Source organism: Setaria viridis, chromosome 4 (genome assembly GCF_005286985.2).
Source record: "Setaria viridis chromosome 4, Setaria_viridis_v4.0, whole genome shotgun sequence".
NCBI lineage: Eukaryota > Viridiplantae > Streptophyta > Magnoliopsida > Poales > Poaceae > Setaria > Setaria viridis.
This window is the reverse complement of record NC_048266.2, coordinates 19463866-19487362: the sequence shown is the minus strand read 5'-3', so window position 1 is coordinate 19487362 and position 23497 is coordinate 19463866. Positions and strand designations below refer to the sequence as shown.

Below are 23497 nucleotides of genomic sequence, written 5' to 3'. Positions count from 1 at the left end.
TGCGATAGAAGTTTTGGATGAGGTTGGCCACATCATCACCAAGCCAATGCCAAGAAGCTCTGTAAAAATGCTACATTGAAACCATCATGGCCAGGTGCTGCATCCTTTTTCATATTTTTTAAAATTTCCCATAATTCTGCCTTATCTGGAATAGAACCTGTGAACTGGCTGTTTGTATCATCATCTTGTCTAATATGATTCAAAGAATAATAAGGCTGATGCTGATCAAGTTGACTTGAGAAAAGGTTTTTGAAATAATTATTGAAACAGGCTGCTATCTGATCATGTGTTGTGAGAGGGTTCCCAAACTCATCAGTTAAGAAGACTATCCTATTCCTCCTGGACCTTTTTAAGATAGCTTGTTGAAAGAACTGAGTATTTCTGTCTCCTTAGATACCCACAATTTTTTGTATCTCTGTTTATGAAATTCTGCCTGCTTGTCTAGGATCATTTGATGTTGTTGGATTAGATCTTGTTCTAAAGAATGATTATGAAGGTGAGGAGGTAAACTCTGTATTTGGAGAATGCTGTCTTCAACTGCTTGTAACTGAGAATTCAGGTTTGGTTTCTTTTTCCTCCATTTTTGCAAACCTGTTGCCAGGAACTTGGCTTTAAGGTGAAAAGGGCGAGAAGAGGATCAATCCCAACTATTTTTAGCTGCATTCTCTCTTTTTTTTTTTGAAACCACTTTAGCTGCATTCTGAAAGTCCCTCCATAAGCCACTAAAAGTCCCTCCATAAGCCACCAGTTCTCAAATCTAAAAGGTTTCTTTCTTGTTTGGGAAGTTTCCAAGATTGCTAAAATTGAAGAATGATCACTTTTCATCATTGGTAAGTGGAAAACTGCTATGGAGGGAAACGCTGCACACCATTCTGCATTTTCTAAACATCTATCCAAACGCTCAAAAGTAGGATTAGCATAAAATTGTTTATTGGACCAAGTGTAAGTAGGATCATTGTACCACAAATCCATAAAACCACATTCCTTAACAAGATGACAGAAAATAAACATGCGAGAAGTATTAACAGACCTAGGTCCTATCTTTTCATTAGCATGCAAAACATTGCCAAAAAAAATTGTTTTTTGGCTCCATCATTCATGAATAGGGTAGCTTCGTTTTCACGCTATAATCGTTCACGGCTCACGCCGCTCGCCCATTCTACTGTAGCAGCAGTAAAGAATAAAGATTATCAACTGGAAAGGAAAACTACTGTCTCCTGCAGCGCAAGTAAAAGTTACGTACAAGGCAGTTGAAAGTTGAAACCAGCTGTACCGCAGACCGCCTTGTAAACCCGGCGCCCTGTTTTTCACGGACTATCCACCGCGCACCACAGTCCACACTCCACAGTGAATCAGTAATAACTATGCTGTCCCTCCAACCACAAACACATTAGAAAGCATCGGAAACCCAAGCACCTCCGCAGGCCCCTCCCACCGCCTCCTCCCTCCTGCTTGTCCTGCAGCTGCAACAAAAAACCCCAGGCCAAACAAAACCCCCATTTTCGTCCTCGCCGTCATCAATCTCCCATTCTCCCCGGAGCGAATCGCGATCCTTCCTCTAGGTACCTCCTCCTTGCTGGTAGCGAATTTCGATTCCGTTGTTTGGTTATGGGTTTGGTGCTCCGATTGTTGGGGTTTAGGTCGCGGATTTCCCCCCTATGTTGCGCTAATGTGGCGTTCGCGCGCACCGCCGCACCCTTGATTCCTCGCCCCGATCATCTCTACTTCTCTACTATCTTTTGGGTGTGATCGTCTCACGCAGGCAGTCACGGGTTCCTTGTGCTCCCGGCTCCCCGTTGCCTGCTCGTACGGTACCCAACCGATGTGAGAAATTTGTTGTTCGAGGGCTTTTTTGCTTGGTCCAGTGGGCGAGATGGGAGTTTGCCGCGTGGGAGGATGGAGTCGCACTGGGAGAAGAGAAATGCTTCCTTTCTCCCCTTGCAAAGTATTCGTAAAGTTCCTTCTACGATTGTGTTGTGGCCTTGTAGCTGCGGTTCGAGCGAGGAGCCCTTTTCCTTTTTCACTCTCAACCCCAAAAAGAAAGAAGTAATATGGGGGCCTGTCATGTGGATTTCTTGATAGACCAATTTCTTGGTAATAATTGCAGTGCAGCTAGGCCCACACAGGCACTTTCATGCATCTTTGAACTTCCATTTCTGGTTTCTACTTTCTAGTTTGTCAGTATTTTTGCTGTTAGGCTGAAGGGCTCATAGCATTATTCGTATCAGATGCTGAAAAAAATGAAGCTGTGCAACAAAAATCATCTGCTAGCCCAACAATGTGCTGATCAGTCTCATAGATGAAGATTTTGAATGTTTTCCAAACTGGAATCCAAACATGATGGTTGAGGGAGAGATGTATGGGTTGTCTAGTACTCTAGTGCATCTGGCGACAAATAATGTGGAAAAGGGGTGAGAGGGAGAGAAATGATAATGTGCATGCCTGAAGGGCCACATGCATATCACAAGTTTTGAGGGATGGAGAGGGATGATATTGATAGATAGCTTAGTTATAAAAATGTAATCTCCTCTTTTTAATAGTGTAGCGTTGCAATTGAGATATTGTTTGTATTTGTTCTCCCTAACACCATTTCTTTTGACAACTTTGTAATGGGTTGTGCTTCTGATCACTCTGCATTTCCCCTTTATCATGCTCTATTGGTCACTCATTCTTTTCGTTTCAGGTTAAGCGATGATACTGGACTTCGTCGACCTGTCCAGTGATGATGATGATGAGGAGATGCTTGCCAGAGAAGAACACAGTGTTCACGGAAAAGGTCATTCAGTTCATTTGAAGGCAGAAATTGTTGACTTGACTAGTGATGAGGACATTTTTGAAGGAGAGCACCTTGCTCATGGACAATGCAATGCTGCTCAAGGCACAGCACTTCTTAAACAGGAGTTCTTCAGAGATGATGGACAAGCAGAAGCTGCCCAGTGCACAGTAAAATTACAGATGCAAGAACTTAGAGCAGATGATGGACAAGCTGATGGTGCCCTGTGCACAGCAACGTTACAGATGCAAGAACATAAAGAAGATGATGGGCAAGGTGATGCTGCCCAGAGCACAACCACATTACAGATGCAAGAACTGAGAGCAGATCATGCACAATGCGATGCTGTCCAGTGTATAACAACGTTGCAGAGGCAAGAACTTAGTGCAAAATTTGGACAAGGTGATGCTGCCCAGTGCATAGCAACATTACAGATGCAAGAACATAAAGAAGATGTTGGGCAAGGTGATGCTGCCCAGAGCACAGTCACATTACAGATGCAAGAACTTAGAGCAGATCATGGACAAGGCAATGCTGTCCAGTGTATAACAACATTGCAGAGGAAAGAACTTAGTGCAGAAGTTGGACAAGGTGATGCTGGCCAGTGCATAGCAACATTACAAATGCAAGAACTCATAGCAGATGATGTACAAGGTGATGCTTCTCAGTGCGCAGCAACATTACTGATGCAAGAACTTGGAGCAGATTACGGACAAGGTGATGCTGCCCAGCGCACAACCACTTTACAGACGGAAGAACTTACTGCAGATGATGGACAAGATACTGCTGCTCAATTCACACCAACATTAGAACTTACTCAAGATGATGAACAAGGTGGTGATGTGCCGTGCACGACAGCACTCAAAAGACAACAACTTAATCCAGATGATGGACAAGATGCTGTTGCCCTGTGTACAACAACATTACCAAGGCAGAAATCTATTTCAGATGGTGCACAAGGTGATGTCCCTCGCATCACAACAGCACTACAGAGGCAGGAATCTGATGCAGCTCATGGAAAAGGCAATGCAGCTCAGTGCACAACATCACATAGGCAGGAGTTCCTAGCAGCAGATGATAGCATGCAAGAGGATGTGCATTTTAGAAATTCAGCTGAAGCTACCACATCCTTATCAAGGACACAAGAAGGGAGTCACAGGGTAACTGGATTTCTGAATACGTCTTATGCGCCGACTGTAGAACCATTTTCCCGGCAATTCTGGAAAGCTGGAGAGTATGGAGTAGCTACTGAAGCTGCGATCAACAGTATGTTCTTAACCTTCCTTATCATGCCCATCAGACTATTTATCATAGAACCAATGGAAATCAAGCAAAAATATCTGTCCTATTTAGAGTCCACATTGTGCCAGGATCCAGTTTAAGGTGGATTTACCCTTCCATCCATTGCTGACTCGCACCACTTGTGCGAAAACCTCCTTACGAAGCCCACTGTTCCATAGTGTTCAACCTACATGAATTTCGTAAAAGGAAAACCTGAATTATTTATAAGGAAAATATACATTGCGAGTTATATGTAAATGACAGAGCTGCAGCCATCCTGCAGTGCAAATATAAAGGGAGGAAAACCCCCTCTGGTTATGTCAGATGATAGTTTTCCCAGCAGCTGGGCGTGGTTTTGACAACCCTGTTACAATTTGCACCCTCTCTTATTTCTTTCACCTTCATTTCTGATACATGAGTTTCACATTTTGTAGCTGGCCAAAACTGCTTACGGATTCATCCCAAGTTTCTTCATTCTAATGCTACTTCGCATAAGTGGGCATTTGGTGGTGAGTCATACTGACAACATTGAAAGATTACCCTCTTCTGCTTTCGCATGAGCACGTCTGTGCTCTTAATTGTGAAAATCTACACAAGCTAGTGATGGTATTGATTAACTTCTGTTATACAGCTATTGCAGAGCTGCTCGACAATGCTATTGATGAGGTATTGATCCAAATTATCAGCCTTAATATTGTACTCCTTCCATTTGAAATTACAAGGAGTATTTCATCTCGTTAGGACAAGATTTTGACTGACAATTAGTCCATTACTATCGTATTATGAAGTACTTATGATTATGATTTTGCATCACATAAATGCATATTAATGGAGTCATAATGAAATGAAATGTGGCTTGTAATTTCTAACGGAGGGAGTATCAGAGTACAATTTTAACTAATTTCATTCTTATTTTTCCTTCCTGTGTATATTATTCTTCTATTTTATATGGGACTAGGTGAACAATGGTGCAACCTTTGTGAAAATAGATAAGATGAAGCATTCTCCTGATGGGGATTATGCATTGGTGATAGAAGGTGATACTCCCTTAGTCTATTTGTTTCCCATGTACTTGGCACTTTTAACCAAATATTTTTGTTTCTAAATACTTGACACTTTCACAATCCTAATATGTGTTTTTCAACTTATACTATGAAACTTGTCCATTTCTCCTGCTTTGTCACCTCATTTTGCATGCATTCGCATGCTATATTATTGGAGGATGATCTGGGAACTTCTACTTAAAAAGGATTTGCCTAGTTACTTGAGCATTTTTTTCCCAGAAACTAGTTAATTATGCGTTGGCCTGTGGCAATTATGTACCATCTACCCTGCTCATATTTTTTTGGGAAAAGTCCGATTTTCACCCTCCAACTATAGCAGAAGTCTAATTTTCAACCCACAAGTATAAAACCGGATAGGCAGGACCATCCAACTGTCAAAACTGGGCAAATTTGGCCCTTTGGGTGGTTTCGAGGGTGGTTTTACATTTTCTAGAAATTTAAAAAGTTTTTGTTTAACAAAAATATTCATAAATAATTCATTTCAAATCCAAAAAATATGAAGTTGGTACCAAAAGGTTTCTAGAAATGTAGGCTATTTTTTTGGTACTCAACTTGGAGTTGTTTACATCATAATTTTTACCATTCCTAGTGTTTTATTATTTTTAATAAAACACAAGGAACATGAACGACTTGTTAGGAATAGCACTTCTATTCATAATAGGGGCACTAGGCCCATATATATACAAGTACAGGGAGGGGGAAATATACAAAAAAACCCCTAATACAAAAGGTAAAATACCAACAGTACATATACATCTAATACAACTAAGTTTCAAATAATGCCAAATAGAACACCAACAGATAGGTTACATTTTCAAAAAAAAATTGGCACCAATTTGATATTTTACTGATTTGAAATGAATTAGTTATGAATATTTAATTAAACCTAAACTTTTAAATTTCTAGAAAATGCAAAACCACCATCGAAACCACCCAAAGGGCCAAATTTGCCCAGTTTTGGCAGTTGAATGGCTCTCCCTACCCGGTTTTGTAGTTGTGGGTTGAAAATCAGACTTCTACTATAGTTGGAGGGTGAAAATTGGACTTTTCCCTTTTTTTACTGTTTACTTTTATTGTTCTCTATTCAAGACAATGGAGGCGGCATGAGTCCAGAATCTCTTCGACATTGTATGAGCTTCGGATTCTCTCAGAAATGCACAACTGCATCCATTGGGCGATGTAATGATTCTTTAAAATGCTTTTTGCTGTTTGTTCCATTGCTATATATTGCATTTGCTAAGTTGCATAATCACATGCACAGATGGAAACGGCTTCAAAACTAGCACAATGAGGCTTGGGGCAGATGCTATTGTGTTCACATGTACTAAAGATAATAGGTATTTCTTCATTTGTATATTCACTTTGTGGCATCAGCAAACACATTTGACTTGATGGAATTAGGACTAGGATACTCCACAATAGCTCACCTTTAAATTACCCAAAGAAGAACTATACTTCATTGTCATGCACGCTTCACAAACTAAATTTTCTATGCAACCACTTTTTGCAAAACCATATTTTAAAACAGCCTTTGCGTACATGTGGGATACTAAAACTCTCCATGAGCATGCTGTGTGTGAGCCTAGGCTGCTAGACCCAACGGAAGTGTGGTTCTGTGATTTTTTTTCCAGAGATTTTCATAAAATGGAAACCAACAAGTGTAGCTTTGCGATACTTTACCACCACCCCCCCAAAAAAAAAATTTGGATAGTTTACCACAACGAAATGTGTTTTGATATTTTCTCAAAAGAAAATTTCATAAAACACACTTTTTTTTTCTCGAACACGCAGGAGAGTTGCGTATCATTGTATTAATAGGAGAAGAAAGAGTCATACATAGACCTAAACACACACCCACACACACTAGAACTTGTAGATCCTAATCACCTTTTACAAGAATAAAGATGACCACTAGAGGAGGCAAGAACCGAAGCCTAATCAACCCCTCTGATAGCAGGCAGAGGGAGGCCCTTGGCTCCTGCCAAGCTCCACAACTAGGCATCTTCTTTGGCTAGAATCAGAGCTGTAGCAACCCTAGGGGAAGCCCCATTAAACACACAGTCATTGCGATGTCTCCAGATGGTCCAGGCTCCAAGGATGATAATAGAGTTCAAGCCTTTGCGCACATGACTATCCACATCACTCTCCATTCTCGCCCACCAGTCATTCAGAGATGTATCAGATGGCTGCGGAGCAAGGGCCGAGAGACCTGCATATTGCAGGATGGAGAACTAGAACTGTCTAGCGAAAACACACCCAATGAGGAGATGTTGGATATTCTCATCTTCTTGGTCACAAAGCGGGCATCGAGCAGGATGTGGGAGTCCACGCCGAGCCAGCAGCGATTGTGGGCCACTAGCCGCATGAAAAAGCAACATTTGGGAGGGGCCCATGATTTCCAAATGCGTGCATATGGCTCAAATAGGGTGGCGCCCTGAAATTGAGCATCATAGGCATATTTAGCTATGTACTGTCCGGATGGAGATAATCTCCAGATATGCTTATTTATCTGGGATTCCCTGCTGAAGGTCCACTGCAGTAAGAGTATCCCACAGCTCAAGATATTCCCACAATGCTTCAATGGATATTTCACCCTGAATGTCCTCCAAACAATAATCATTGTCAAGGGCCTCCTTAACAGTACGTTTGTTTGCTCTTCTCCTTGGCACCAAGGCATTCAATCGAGGTGCAAGGCCCTGGATACTCTTACCAACCAGCCTTATCTTTCCAGAATAACGTATTGGATCCATCCCCAATTTCAGTGGTCACGGCCATCGAGAGGAGGCATTTAACCTCCTTGCTAACCTGGAGCGGCAAGTTAGCTCAAGGTCTGTGAGGCTCGGATTTCTTAAGCCATGGTCATCTTGTTCTCAGAGCGAACCCTAGTGTTTTCAGGTCAGAGATTCCCAGCCCCCCAAGCTCTCGCGAGCGACACACCTTAGGCCAAGCAATAAGACAGTGCCCTCCATTTGCTTCTTTGCGACCGCGCTACACAAAGGCTCTTCTAATCTTATCAATTGCTTTGATTGCCCATGGGGGCAGGTCAATTGCCATGGCCAAATAAACCAGCATTGCGGTGAGAACATGTTGAACCTGCACAACTCTTCCTGCCCGAGTCATCAGGTCAGCCTTCCAACCAGGTAGCTGATCCGCAATTCTATCTATAATGGGCTGGTATTGTTCCCTGGTTAGCTTCCTTGGTGAAAGAGGCAGTCCAAGATACTTGCACGGGAACTCCAGGATTTCGACCAGGGCTATATTTTCTTCAGAACACCCACCAAAGGCTGATTATAGAGAACACCCACCAAAGATTCTTGTAGCGTAACGGTTAGAACATTGAACTCCGGGGATCAATGAAAACCCTGTTGCCAGCCCGGGTTTGAATCTTGGTACCAGCTTCTTTAAGATAAACTCAGTGGGACGAGTCGAGTTTTTTTTTTTAATAGAGAACACCCAAAGCAATCAGAGTATATCAAAATTGTCTCCACTAATTAATTTCTTCTTGTTTATAGGCCTCCACCCTTCTGGTTCTAGTCTGCTATAGATCCTCCAAGAAAATACCCCAACTGGTTACTTGTGTGATTAGGGTCTAGGCTGACATTTCTAGCCTGTAGTATAGGATCTAGTTAGGGAATTTCTACCAACTATAGTCTGCAGCAATTTTTCAGGTTTACATCTACAATTGAGGTTCTTGATTAATGTGCTCAAAATTACCAAATTAATACATATTACCAAAAGATACCTCAATAGAAAAAAGCTGGCTAATAGAAACGTTTTTATATAAAGCATTCATGTTCGAACAGATGGCATAACCTTTCCTCTTCTGACGAACTCCTTTTCTGCTGCCAGCTTCTACTCCAACCTATCTTCATTATATTTTGCAGTTATTTTTTATTCAGTGATGCAACCATTTGTAATGATTTTACTTGATAGGAGAATGACACGAAGTGTTGGATTGCTGTCTTACACATTCCTAACGAGAACTAAGTGCAATGATATATTTGTACCAGCGGTTAGTTCACTAAACTTTTGACTTGTATGTTATACCATTACTGTTTAGGGATGGCATATATTATTATTGTTATTTTTAGCTATCACTAAAACTTGTCTATGTACACAATTGGTAATGATTACTATTATGTAATTCTAATTTCTCCACATGCAAGCTTGATCGGTGGCCGCTAACTAGTTTTGCTTCATTCATTCCAACGTAATAACTTTTCCATTAGGAATAGTCTTCAGTTTTTAGAAATGCGATTAATGTTTTAATCTTTAACTGTGCCAACCCCATGGTACCTCACTCCTTTTCTATCTCAATAAGTGTCATTTATTGTTTTTCCCCTTCATAGGTTGACTACGAATTTGATGCCTCATCTTCAACTTTCAAGAGGATAATGAACTGTGGTGAAAAACATATTTCATCTAATCTATCTACTCTTTTGAGGTGGTCCCCATTTTCTACAGAAGGTGAATTATTGGATCAAGTAAGTTGCCTGTCCTCTATTTATCAGCATAACCATTTTACCCTGTCTCTTCTATGAGTTGCAATTCTAGATATCTGTTGAAAGTTTAAAATGAGTCAGTTGATAAGTAGCATATTTAAAACCAATTATGCTTAGTAGTTGCTTCTCATTCTCAAACGCATTGTTATCCTTTTCTCACCTGATATATTGTTGTTGCCAAGGAGGTATTACCATATTAGCATTTACAGAGAATAACTGGTCCTGGTTTCCTAGAATATCAAATGTTAACTGTTGGTAGAAGTAGTTCCAGGACCCAGGTGTTGCACAATTGCAGCATGTAAAGTAAAGTGTAGTTCTTGACTTCTTGTATAGGTATGTGGTTTACAAACTGTATTGCTATCTTTATCAAACAAATGTCAGAAAAGATAATTAGATATATTCCTGATTTTTGCGCACATGGTAATTTCCTAAGCAGCTGTATTAAATGAAAGGATTCAGATATTATTAAACTTAAGGTAAAAATTGATGCTTTCAATACCCAACGTTGTTTTGCATAGCTTAAAGTTTTTGTTAAATTCTTAGCCGCTTGAGGAATATCCTTAAAAAATTGATGCTGCTTAGCTACCACTAAAGGTTTCTCTGTTGTTTAACTTAGCTTACTACTTACTCCAATGCATATCCTAACAGTTCAGCGATATGGAGTGCCATGGCACAAAAATCATTGTATTCAACTTGTGGTTCAACGATGCATTGGAAATGGAGCTTGACTTTGACACTGATAAACAGGTCAAGATTTGATTCTCTTTTTAATAGGTTGCAGTTTTATGCTTATGTTTAGCATGTACTCCGTAAATTCAGTATAAACTATGTTTTGTTTATTCTTTATTTTTCTTACTCAGGTAGTTGTCAAGGTTTCTGAAGTTAATTACTTCATGTTACAGTGCTATGCATGTTTAAGGTTTCTACAAATTGCACTACGGGGTCCTATATCATATTCTCATACATGATGAGGATGGGCCATAGTTCTAATGCATTTTTGTTGCTCAGTTTACCTTTCTCATGTTATAAGAAGTTGTGCATAGATTTTGCTAAAGGAAAACTGTCATGTGGTTGTTGTAGGATATTATGATCTCAGGAGCACCTGAGATACGAGCAGGGCGCAATACAGTAGAAAGGTTGACACAGATGCATGTAGCAAATCGTTTTCGATATTCACTTCGGGTAAGTTTCATGTACTAAATATGTTTTTTCAACTTTTATGTTGAATGTCTTATAAGATATTGCATTGGCAGGTTTATGCATCTATACTATACCTACATGTACCTGAAAACTTTCAAATCATCCTGTGTGGACGAGCTGTTGAACCCCATTATGCTGTCAATGATCTCATATACCGCGAGTGTATCAAATATCGACCACAAGTTGAAGTAACCGGGGAGGTTTGTTCTAACTGACTTAATTTAGTGCTACTGCCATGTGGATCTATACACAATTTTCCAACCTGAAATGACTATACATTGGAAGACTCATACTACTTTGCAGCAGTGTCCCTTTTTGGCAGAGAACATTCTGTTTTTTTGGCTTCATGCTATATCTTTTAGTGTTGAAATTGCGCTGGAACCATGTTTTCACCTGTCTAACTATGAAAATCGTTTAGATTACTGGAAAGCATGCAAGTGCACTAACAGCTACATGTTTGCTTATTCTTTGTCAGGTTGATGTCATTACTACAATTGGCTACTTAAGTGGTGCTCCACGACTTGATATCTATGGATTTAGTGTCTACCATAAGAACCGTTTGATACTGGTACATTTTTTATTTTACTACATGGATTACTGCTTTTAAATTTGTCATGTTGCTCTGCTGAAATTTTTCCATGCACTTTTATTAGTTAATTTATGAACCAAGGTTTCACAAGTATCAGAGATTTAGCCAATCTATAAAGTTTATATGAGTGTATTTATTTTTATAATCGATTGCAATTTAGAAAAATTTCATATAAGACAGGAATCCAGACTGGAAACAAAACTCGATTACAAATGGTTCATCAGAGTAAGCCATTTCAAAGGTGTCTTTTAGTTCTGAAATGTCATTTTGACGGTTTAATCATGTTTGAATGGAAGTCAGATTACTCTTTCCTGGGGAAATGACCCCTCATGTCAGATTACATATTGGATCAGGTCTGGCTCCATGCATATTGGAGCGACATATTCTTTGGAGTAGTGTTCCAATAGTCTAATTCTTTGTAGTGGCATTGTATAAATTTTCCCCTTATTAATTTATAGACAACTGTTGGAATGCCAGATTACAATCAGGATAAAACTAAGGCTCACTGCGGCAAACTAATCCTTCCAAGGGGGATTGTATATTTGGTAAAACATGTCTATGGTTTAGGTTTTTTTTTCTCTTTTCTGCATTCAATTTTATATATTTTGATGCCACAGTTCACCTTATTCTTAGTCACATCGTGCGCAACATTGGGTAGGTTCATGCCAGTATGGCACTACATCATGACATTGACAAGTATCCATAAAAACTAGGAATTAGAGTGATTAGCTCTCCTAGTTACTTTGAGTTCTATAGTCTTCTGGGTTTCATTTCATATAGTTTGTATTTTTTTCCAGTTACTATGTAAGGACAGGATTCTTATAAATATGAATAAAACAATCAAGTAGAAGTTCCTCAGCCTATCTCTCAGCCCCACCCATGCGGTCACTACGGGAAACACTTAATTTGCCGAGTGCCACAGGCACTCGGCGAAGGCCCAAAAACACTCGGCAAAGGCTTCGCCGAGTGTTACACTCGGCATATAGCACACGGCAAATATTGTGTCGGCAAACACCACTTTGCCGAGTGTCAAAACTCGTGCACTCGGCAAACATTTTGCCGACGGCCAAAAAACACTCGGCGAAATTAGCTTTGACGGCGTCGAGGCTAACGGCAACTTTGCCGAGTGCCAGACGGCAGGCACTCGGCAAACTCGACAACTTTGCCGACGGCCAGCACACAGCAAAAACAGCGTGTTTGCCGAGTGCCAGCACACGGCAAATACGGCCTGTTTGCCGAGTGTCGTCGTCCTGACACTCGGCAAAGAAGTGCCCTTTGCCGAGTGTTAAGGAAAAAACACTCGACAAACAGGTGGCACCTGGTGGTGGAACAGACCACTTTGCCGAGTGTTAAAGCCAAAACACTCGGCAAAGGCTGTTACACTAGGCAAAGTGGTCAGTACCCTCTTTTTTTCCCGTTTTGTCACGTATAACGGACCCCTCTCAATTCACAATACACATCATCACAGGCATTTGTAATAAACAATCACATGCATAATTTACAACCACCATTAGAAGCATTATTCATAAACATCACAGGCATAATCCAACATAAGCACGAAACAATCCATAAATCCAAGTTCAAGTCACAATTTAGTTTCAACCAAGTTCACAACCAAGTATAGTTCCGTGGAGGCCAAGGAGACCACTGCGACAAATCTTGATATTCATTATTCGAAGCCGCCGATTGATTCTGCACATAGGATAGGACATTCTGAGCTAACATCTAAAGTTGTCAAAATTAAAGTATTCAATCTTAAGCACAATGTGTCAAGTGACTCACAGGAGTAGTTGTAGTGGCTGAGGCGGAGAGAACAGCATCGACGGTGGCGGAGGCAAAGATTGACCCATGCTCGAAGCAAAATTTTGCATGTGCTGGAACATCTGGTCCATCCTCATCCGATTTTCTTCCTCCATCCTCCGCCGCATGTCCTCCATCTGCGCTGCCATCTCCTCTTGTTTCTTCCTTGCTGCTTTCACCTGGGCCTATAATATTTCATTGCAATGTTATAATGCAAAGCTAAAGTATAACAACAAAGGAACGATGAATGGAAGAGAAAGAACCTGTAGAGCCTCCATCTTGAACTGTGCAGTGGTAGGTCGTGGCCGTATCGCCGGGCTCGAGTTCGTGCTCCTAGCTCGGATCTGGGAGAGAGTGGGAGTAGAGGCCGTGTCGATTACGCCGTCGCCAATCCAATATCGGCCATGCTTCTTGCCTCCTCCCACCCTCATCACGATTTCTCCATCAATGTCCTCGAAGCTCGGATCGAAGTCTGGCCCGTGAACCTCCCTAGCCATCGCTGTATACACGGTGACGCGACTGTGTATGCTAGGATGGATGTACGCCTCGGACGGGTCGTCTGGGTTGAAATCGATATTGGCCGTCGCCTTGCCCTTTTTGGAGAGGATCCATGCCTTGAGCTGGGAACAAGGTCGGCCATCATGTGATGACGACTGCGGCAAAAAATACAAAATGATTAGGAATTATGTAGAATTGAATGTTAAAATAAAGAAATGAAGTTGCGTACCCATTTTTCTCTATATTCATCAAGGCTTAGGCTGCCTTGATGGTGTGGTGCAGTCGGCATCTGCAAACGCCGCTGCCGGCAAGCAAGGTGGTTCTCCAACCACCCGAGCTCCAACCACACGTCGACCATCTTCTCCCAGCACTGGATATGCGCACGACACCACCATGGAGGCACCTACATCATCAAGCGTGTGACATATGAAAAAAGAAATTGAGCCTAATTAATCTTAAATAGTAAGTATCAACGTTCTTTACTTACCCTCATGAATTGGTCCTTGGTCAGGTTCATTGTCCTTGCCTCCTCTTTTCTAACCTTCATCCGTCTGTATTGAGCGTGGAATTCGATGATGGCCTGGATGCGCGCCTCGTAATGCATGTCCTTCACGAGCTTCTTGGCGGCTACATCAGAGACGGCCTTCGCCTTGGCCTCGAATCCCTCCTGGCATCTATAGAAATCCTGCATATAGACGCGATGTATACAGTTATTATTTCAAGAATGTCGAACGTAGGTGATGTATTGAGCAATTTAGTGCGAGGAGTACTTACCCACAACTCGGCCTTCACCCGCTCCGCTATGTTGGGGAATCTCCTCTGTTGACGATCAGGGACGTCGGGGGCGGCGACGTAGTGGTCCCACGTGTAGGTCGGCTGCTGCTGTCCGGCGCACACCACCAAGCTAGGAAAGTGAACCCTGCACAAAAGGCCAAGGATCCCGTTGGCCTTACGGTTGTGGTCACGCTCACTGAGCTTAATCCAACTCCTGCAAAAGTGATTAATATAAATTATTAGTTTTTGTAACTTTCAACATAAGAACATTATTGAGAATATTTAAAGTTACTTACTTGATCCCAACCGGTTTAATCAGCGGGCGTAAATGCTCAAGTATCGGACGCTTCGGGAGGGATGAGGGACCTCGCAACCATATCTTGGACTGGGCATCCCCTGCCTCCCCGTCCCCCTCCTGTTGCTCCTCCTCCTCCGCCTCCTTCTGCTCGTCGTCCCCAGAGGCGTGTGCGGAAGGTAGCTCCTCCTCCTCCTCCTCCACCTCAGGTTCAAGCAACGGGGGCCTCGCCGTTTTACCCTTACCTCGAGGCCTCTAGACCACCTCCTCCTCCTCCTCCTCCTCAACCCTACGTCGAGGCCTGCCTCGACGCCTCCCTCGACCGCTCCCTGAACGTGACCCTGACCCTGAACTAGTCCCTGTAGCGGCCAGTCTCTCGCAAATCGACGTGAGCTTCCTCATACCGTCCACCATTGCTCAATGACCTGCAATTAAAAAGAGTAAACCAGTCAGCAAAAATAAACAAAATATAATTAGAAAGATATGCAAATTATAAATAAATTAGTACGACTCATACATGTATTAGAAATAATCATCATGATCGAGATTAGCTGGATCATAAGTCTCATCATCACTATCACGCGTGTCGATATAGTCAAGCCCGTGCTCCAAAGGAGAAATGTCGTCATCGCTGTCATTATCTAATTGTAATCGTTGAAGTAATTATAAGTCCTTCACATTCTGAACCTCGTCTCCACCGTCCTCTTCAGCAACCCTTTCGTTGTCTACTTCCATTCCGATCGCTTCGGTTAAATCTATCACAAAACTCCCTTCGAGCTCATCTTCTTGGAATAACTCTTCTTCGTACGTGTTGGGGTCTATATTGTAATCTTCATTGTTTGGTACAGGTAGTTTACCGTGTGGCGATACCTTGTACACAACATCCCAACCCTTAAGACGGCTGTCGGTTTGGCACGGGTATGACAAATAATAAACTTGCGTGGCCTGTTGAGCCACAATATAGACATCGTCTCCTGGTAACATGGATGACTGTCGAATTTCGACTTGCCCAAGATTAGGGGCCCGTCTCACGACAGATGGATCAAACCAATGGTATTTGAATAAAATTGGATTAAGAGGTTTGCACCCATGAAAAGTTAGTTCGTATATTTCTTCAATTCTTCCATAGTACTCAACCCCATCAGAGCATGTTGCTGCGGCATGTTCTAAGCATCCTTTCGACTTCTGCATCCAAGCATGTTGCTCGCCATATCCTAAAAAACCACCTTCTTCATCATTGACCTCGAGAGCGTCTAACTGAGCACGAACTGCGGCCCCTGTCATCATCGGCGGTGCGGGGTCTGTAACTACGACATCTTTCGTAAAGTTCTTGATGTCTCGTCTGAATGGATGGTCAGGAGGGAGAAATTGTCGATGTTTGTCGAACGAAGAATATTTGCCACCTTTCGACAACCAAATGAACTTCAAATATGCTTTACATACTAGGCATGGGAACTTCCCGTGAACACACCATCCGCAGAAAATCCCATATGCCGACAAGTCATGCAGAGAGTACTGGTACCAAACATGCATCTTGAGGTTTGTCTTTGTAGCTCGGTCATATGTCCGTACCCCTTCCTCCCAAGCATGGAGCAAATCATCAATCAGAGGCTCCATGTACACACTCATTATTCCCCGGGTGCTCTGAAATTATCAACGACGCTAGGGGGGAGATTCAGGGGGATAACAAAAATGGGCCAACAGGTGTACGGGGCGGCCGCCATTCCATAAGGATTGAACCCATCTATTGTCAACGCAACGCGTACGTTACGGGCCTCTAAAGCTTTTGCAGGATAAATCGCATCAAAGCTTTTTCAGGCTTCAGCATCGGATGGGTGTACCAGCTTCTCAGGATTATATCGACGTCCTTTTTTGTGCCATATTATTTCGCGGATTCTTCAGTCATGAAAAACCGTTGGATCCTCGGTATGAAAGGAAGATACCGTAGAACCTTCACGGGAATTGCGAGCAACTTTTTCTGACCATCACCAGAGTCTACCTCCAGAAACCTAGACGATTCGCACTTCACATAGTACTTTGCTTCCGCATACTCTTTCCTAAATAAGATGCATCCCTTCGGGCAAGCATGTATATGCTCGTATGGCATCTTAAGTGCACGAAGGAGTTTTTTGCCTCGTACATGCTCTTTGGCAGGATGTGACCAATCGGGAGCAGGCTTCCAAAAACTGTCAACATAATATCAAACGCGTCTCGACTCAAACTAAACTGAGACTTTACAGCCATTAGGCGTGCAATGGCATCTAGTTGAGAAACCTTGGTATAGCCGTGAAAGGGTTGTTGTACCACAGACAACACTTCGTAATAAGCCTTTGCGGTAGCCTCTGGCTCCTCCTCCCTACGTGCTTCATCGAAGTGGGCTTCATGATAGTCATTTAACATGTCTCCCACCCCGGCATCATCATCATATTCCTCGATGCGTTGTCTCAAGACCTCCTCTCTCTCACGATCAGATTCACCATGGTAGATCCACCTGGTGTAGTCTGACGTAAATCCATTCTTCACAAGATGTTTGCCCATGTCTAGCTTGGTTTGCCGACGCATGTTTCCACATTTGCTACACGGACACCAAGTCGATCTAGCTCCTTTGACACTTGCAAACGCCCGTTCCAAGAAAGCATTCGTCTTGTCAATCCATTCATTGGTCAACGTATTCTGACTAGTGCGACCCGTGTACATCCACTGACGATCCTCCATCCTCTAGCATATAAGCGAGTAATACAAAATTCACATTGCATATACACGTTCCTATATTGTCTATTAGGTAGAGATAGGTCCTAATCCTACCCGAGGATGTGTAGGTGGGTTTAGTATCCATGGTCTACTCCGACCCGAGATAGAATTTCGGCTGCACCTCCCCGCTGTTCTCCAAATACACGTCCTTGATGGGAGATTGTGTATCTGGAGAACAACAGGGAGGTGCTGCCGAAACTCTATCTCGGACCGGAATAGACCATGGATACTAAACCCACCTACACATCCTTGGGCTGTCCAAAAAACGTGGACAATTCGAAACGGATACGGTTATGGATATGCAAAGATCTGCATATTTCCAACCGTATCTCTTTCGAACAGGAGACGCCTAACTAGGTTACGTGATATACGAACATCATACGGAAAGAGAGGTGTAGGATGCCTCACCTTGCTATCCTGCAAAGTGACGACTCGAGGACGGTAACGTAGCCTCTCCTGAAAAAAAGAACATACTACTGTCAAGTTAAAATTTCGACAGCACCTCCCCTGCACGGGTAGGTTTCCTACACCTGCATCAAATAAAACGGTTCAATGGCCGACAATCACATCTACAACAACACAACGGCACGATGGCCGACTCCACAACAATCACTGATACATAATGCAAACCTCCAAGTGACAAGTCCTTTATAAGCTACCCTAGGATTTCATTTTCATGTATGCCACACAAAGATGGTGTATTAGAATAACTCCTTTAGACAATGCAGTTTAAGCATGATAATATTTCAAGCATGATAATATTTAAAATATTCAGGTATTGCAGATAATATTCAGTTTAATCAACTCACCTTAGTGCCGGGACCAGGGGCGACGCGTCGGGAGCCGGTCGGGGGTCGGGGCCGGCTGGGGGCGGCCGTGGGCCGGCGCGGGGCGGCTGGGGGCGGCGCGGGGGGCGGCGGGGGGCCGGCGCGGGGGCCGGCGGGGATCCAGCGGGCGGCGCGTGTGGGTGTGCGAGTGCCCCTGATCTAGCACTCGGCAAAGGCCTTTTTTAATTCTTTTCGGAGTTTCCAGGCTTTGCCGAGTGCTAGATCAGGGGCACTCGGCAAAGGCTTTTTTTTTCCCGGATTCTGGAACGGGACCGTCGCTGAGAAGTGGACCCGTGGAGAGGTTTGCCGAGTGTCCTAGGGATGACACTCGGCAAACCAATGCTTTGCCGAGTGCCTCATTGCGACGCTTTGCCGAGTGCCTCATTGCGACGCTCGGCAAATCAGTAGTTATATTCCATGTGCAAACTACTGTTTTAGTAATTAAAAATATGTAAACTTTGCAAAAACCTAGTCAAATTCACTAAACGTTGCGTATTTCATTTTTTAACTAATATTATTCCATTATTTCATGGATTTATAGCTCATATTGAATTTATATCTATTAAATTCATATACTTGCAATTAATAAATAAAAATTATCAAACAGATCCGAAAAGTTCCCAAAATTTGACATGAACCAATCTATGTTGTGTATGGCCTATAAAAATAAATTTGAACTCAATGACAAATTCAAGTATCGATTCGACTCAAAATCTTACCGGATCCTTCCAACTTCTACGAATCCTCTCCGAAGATGCTTCGAATTCTAAGCATCATATATCAAAATTTGTGCGAAACCTTCTCAATTTTTTACCACAGCCTCCGCATATGAAATCATAGCATCTTGGAAAATCTCATGATTTTCAAACTTCGTTTGTATTTTTGAGAATTAAAAAATCATTCGGCCACACGTTCGTAATCGTGTTTCCTTAACAAAATGTTTGAAATTTCTTTTCATTTCCCGGATGAGACCTCAATTTGGACTCACTAATATGAATATGATTTTTCCACTCATATTATTCCATTATTCCAATCACCTGCAGTTCAAATTTGACTTAAATCAACAAATTACTCTAAATGAAATTAATTCATTAAATATAGCAAACAGGTCAATAAATAGTCCACCTTCTAACATGCGGTGCCAAATGTCATATGTGGGGAGTATAAAAAGTTTGGAGGGTGGAGGAGGGAAAAAATATTTTAGTTTTGCCGAATGTGTAAAAAAACACTCGGCAAACCTTGATCTTTGCCGAGTGTCCCATCAAAACACTCGGCAAACATTGATCTTTGCCGAGTGTCGCACTTAACACTCAGCAAACCTTGATCTTTGCCGAGTGTCGACGGGGGACACTCGGCAAACAACTAACGTCCGGCACACCCCCTAACGGACGCCGCGCGTGCTGGTCACGTACTTAAGAGTTGCCGAGTGTCTTTTATTTGCTGAGTGTCCCCCGTGAGTTTGCCGAGTGTTTTTGTTTTGGCACTCGGCAAATAGTATTTTCGCCGAGTGTAATATGTTTGCCGAGTGTTTTCACGGATACACTCGGCAAACACGGCCTTTGCTGAGTGCCCGCAATAATGCACTCGGCGAACAATTTACACTCGGCAACTTTAGTGTTTCCCGTAGTGGGTGTGGTCGATAATAAGCATGGTCATAATGCTTGGATTCAGGGCCATCTAGTTCATAACGAGCCACCTTTTCAATCCACTTCCCTTTATACTTCATATTTAATGCGGTCATGTTTCATTCATTCCTCGTTCCTTGTTTTTCGTTCCTCAGCCCTACTGGCGTGCAGGCTCATTTAATAGACAGAGAAGAGGCATTGCTGGTAAGAATGTCCACTATAATTTTGACTTTGTTGTCTTGCTCCATTTTTGTTTTTGGGTTCCTGGTAGATCTAGTATTGATTATTGACTAGAATGATTATATGCTTATTGAAATTGAGAAGATATTTATGTTATGTTAGTTTTGCCATTTGCTAGGGGTTTTGGAGGCAAACTTCATAAGACCTACACATGATAAGCAAGATTTTGAGAGGACTGGACTTTTCCAGAGACTTGAGACACGACTAAAAGACATGGCAACTGAGTATTGGTCAGTTCACTTTTAGTTTTATTCACAAAAAAGTTCACTTTTGGTTTGGGTCTGTTTACTGCATTGCATAGCGGATGCTCCCTACATATTGTTTGAGCGTTAACATATAAATTGTAGTAAAATCAGATGTATCGTTTTTTTTTTAAAAAAAAAAGTGACCCTCCGTGTATCTTCTATTTATATTTTTTAAGTTATCTAATCATGTTATTGTAGACATAATTATGTTCCTATTTGGATATGCACTTTCTTTTAATGAGGGACAGACAAGGAGTTGACAAATTGCACCATCCATGTATGGCAGGACTTACCATTGTCATCTGGTTGGTTACACTCAGGTGGCAAAAAGGCCTCCTCCAGCACATTATATATCAACTACTGCCGACCACGATGATCATAACTTAGTAGCTCAAGCCACCACAAATACTTGCGATTACAATTCAAGAGCCAGGGCATCTGTAGCATTGCACCCTTGTTCCAATGGATATAACATGCGATATCCTTTGCATGTTGATCTTGATGCCTTGCCAGATCAAATGGACTGTGATGCATGCCCTTCGGCAAGCATAAATGTGGGGACTACATCATATACACCACGCAATGCGCCTCAACAATCTGAAACTGGTTGGTTCACTAATATTTCATCTCATTTTAGTACCCTTGATATTTTTCTGATTAATGTTCTGGATGCAGAATTATGCAGACGAAGAAAGCCTTGCTCAGAGATTTTCTGGAGAGCTCAAAAAAGGCGGAACACCAATGTTTATTCTGATCAACCTGGAAGCGACAATGGCACTGAGGTTGGAAATGTGTTGATCAATTAATTGAGCCATTTCTAAGGTAATCAATTTCCTTTTTCTAACCATCATTCGTATACTTCTAGGAGGCAGAGGAAGGGTTCAGAGTTGTACTTAATCAGAACACCATGCTAAAGGATGAGTGAGTACAATAATATTTTTTTTCTTTACTTGACAGCTACTTTAATTACTAATTTGATTCTGCACGTTAATTGTGTAAAATGGCTGCATTAAGAATCTGGATCGGCAAAGTATTAAGCAAACGGAGGAGTCACTGGGTATTAAGCAAAGTATTAAAAAGGCTGCCTTAATTTGACCATTTTGATCATCACTGTGTAAACACCACCAGGAGGATGTACGGGTGGAGTCGGCTGCTTGGGATGAGGGAAGAGACTATATATATGAGCGAGACGAATCGAGACCAAGACAGTTTTATAGCAAAAATGAATAAACTCCTAGCAGCTTTCTTTTGATTATCCTTAAGCAAAAAAATAAGAATCACATGAGTAAGCACAATGGATTCAAGATTACAAATCTTTAAGGGAAACAATACAAAATTACAGATTGAATTCAATCTGCAGACACGGTGTTTTATAATGCATCTCGTAATCACCTATAAGCTTATACCCATAAATGCTTGACAAGCTTGTTTACAGCCTATGATTTCTGCTATGTAGCTTCACTTCTTGCACGGTGTTTAATCTAGCAGGGCCAGGATCAGGACTCGGTAATTTGTTCTGTTTTGTTTTGACGATGACCCTAGTGGACTCAAACCAAGCAACATAGCAAATGAGAATATCAGGGGCTACTGTTTGGTTCATTTGGTTGGGATCCTACAGGGAGGGATGTAGATGCACTTCTTTGTACTGTTGTAAAATTAGTAAAGAAACAATAAGTGTATCATACTATCCCTGCATCTGTGATTCAGAAAATAGAATCTTTCTCAAAAGAAACTTGGTTAGTCATGTTACCAAAATAACCACACTGCTTATTTGTGAAGGTGCTCTAAACTTGAGGCAGCAGGAAAGCTTCTGACATCTAAGGTAATGTTCTCATTAACTAACACTAAATATGTTATGGCAAGTGGGCTGGCCGCAGGCCTAGGCCCCCACGAGTACTGTAGCTCGTGAACAGTACCACGAGGGAAATAAGATTGGTTTGTAAGCAAGTCATTAGAGATAAGGTTGTTAGAGAGATAAGGTTATTTAGATTAGATTGGGTTTGTTAGCTAGCTGGCTATATAAGCACAACCACACCATCCATTATAATCAAGCAAGAAGAACTCTAAAAGTAGTCAGAGGGAGGACGACGAATAGATTTTTCGTGCTATATCTAGTTCTACCATATCAAAATAGCTTTATGCACAAGTTTACATATTAGTTCAGTTCAGGTCTTGTAAATGCACAATAATTGTTGCCCGTCAAGGGAAAATGAAGCATGGCACATGGTCCTAATACGATTCTCTGCTAGTTCCCTTATGTTCCACCAGGAACCGTTCGCACGTCGCAAAGACATTTCTTTATCCACACAAACTTTTCACCTTGTTTCCTGACAGCTGTTGTGCTTGCTTGTCACTTTTAACAGGCAGATGAATTGAGAAAGGAACTCAGCGTGTGGCGACGGGTGCACAGGAGCCTAACCGACGAATTGCAATTCTACAATGGCCTTGAAGGATTGCGTCGTGGTGGGCATCTCAGCAACCCCGGCGTTGGATTCATATAAGTGATGGTGGAAAATAGTGGCAGAAGGCCCGCAAGTATTCTGGTAGTTGTGCCTGTAGTAGATCTGGTATATATGATACTCAACCATATGCAGTGCAGGCGTAGGAGGATAGCTCTAAGATCTCAGACGATCACTCTTAGGCCACACATTGGGTGGAAGATATTTACAGCCTGTGTCATTGCCCGGAGAGATGTGATGAATGTTTACATCCAGATATTCGCAGATTTTGTGTTCATGGGTCACGGTTGTGGGGCAAAAGGATGGTGATGGTTGCATTCTACGGCATTGCAAACGTAGCTTCAGCATGATTGGCCGCGGTGGGGTGTATGGGATATCTGGCATCACTGTCTCTGTCGTCTTGTGCAGAAAAAGGGCCCCACGCGGCCTGTGTAGCCCTGTTGCATTGTCTTGTCCCGTAATCCGTGTCTTCTTTTCAGCCTTGGCCTTTCCTTCTCGAAAGAAAAAAAACTCAGCCGTCCATACGTAAAACAAAAAAAAAAACGGACGATCAGGAGCGAAGGAATGTCAAGCT

General features: G+C 42.2%; 1 protein-coding gene across 2 annotated transcripts; it reads left to right on the top strand.

Annotated features, from left to right (window-relative positions):
- Window positions 1-1341: 1341 nt before the first annotated feature.
- On the top strand, window positions 1342-23243 carry LOC117853048 (uncharacterized). 2 transcript variants are annotated; one of them, XM_034735402.2, is made up of 20 exons: window positions 1343-1562; window positions 2684-4039; window positions 4489-4563; window positions 4686-4720; window positions 5013-5091; window positions 6208-6297; window positions 6380-6455; window positions 9052-9130; window positions 9468-9602; window positions 10269-10367; window positions 10701-10802; window positions 10874-11020; window positions 11296-11388; window positions 20135-20183; window positions 20338-20449; window positions 20751-21070; window positions 21140-21246; window positions 21330-21385; window positions 22244-22286; window positions 22828-23243. In XM_034735402.2, the coding sequence occupies exons 2-20, from the start codon at window positions 2692-2694 to the stop codon at window positions 22963-22965; spliced, it is 3183 nt and encodes a 1060-aa protein (XP_034591293.1). In that variant the 5' UTR covers window positions 1343-1562; window positions 2684-2691; the 3' UTR covers window positions 22966-23243. The 2 variants fall into 2 exon arrangements, 1 of the variants encoding a protein (XP_034591293.1); XR_004640012.2 differs by lacking the exon at window positions 21330-21385 and having other exon boundaries at window positions 1342-1562; window positions 21140-21286; window positions 22828-22922.
- Window positions 23244-23497: the final 254 nt, after the last annotated feature.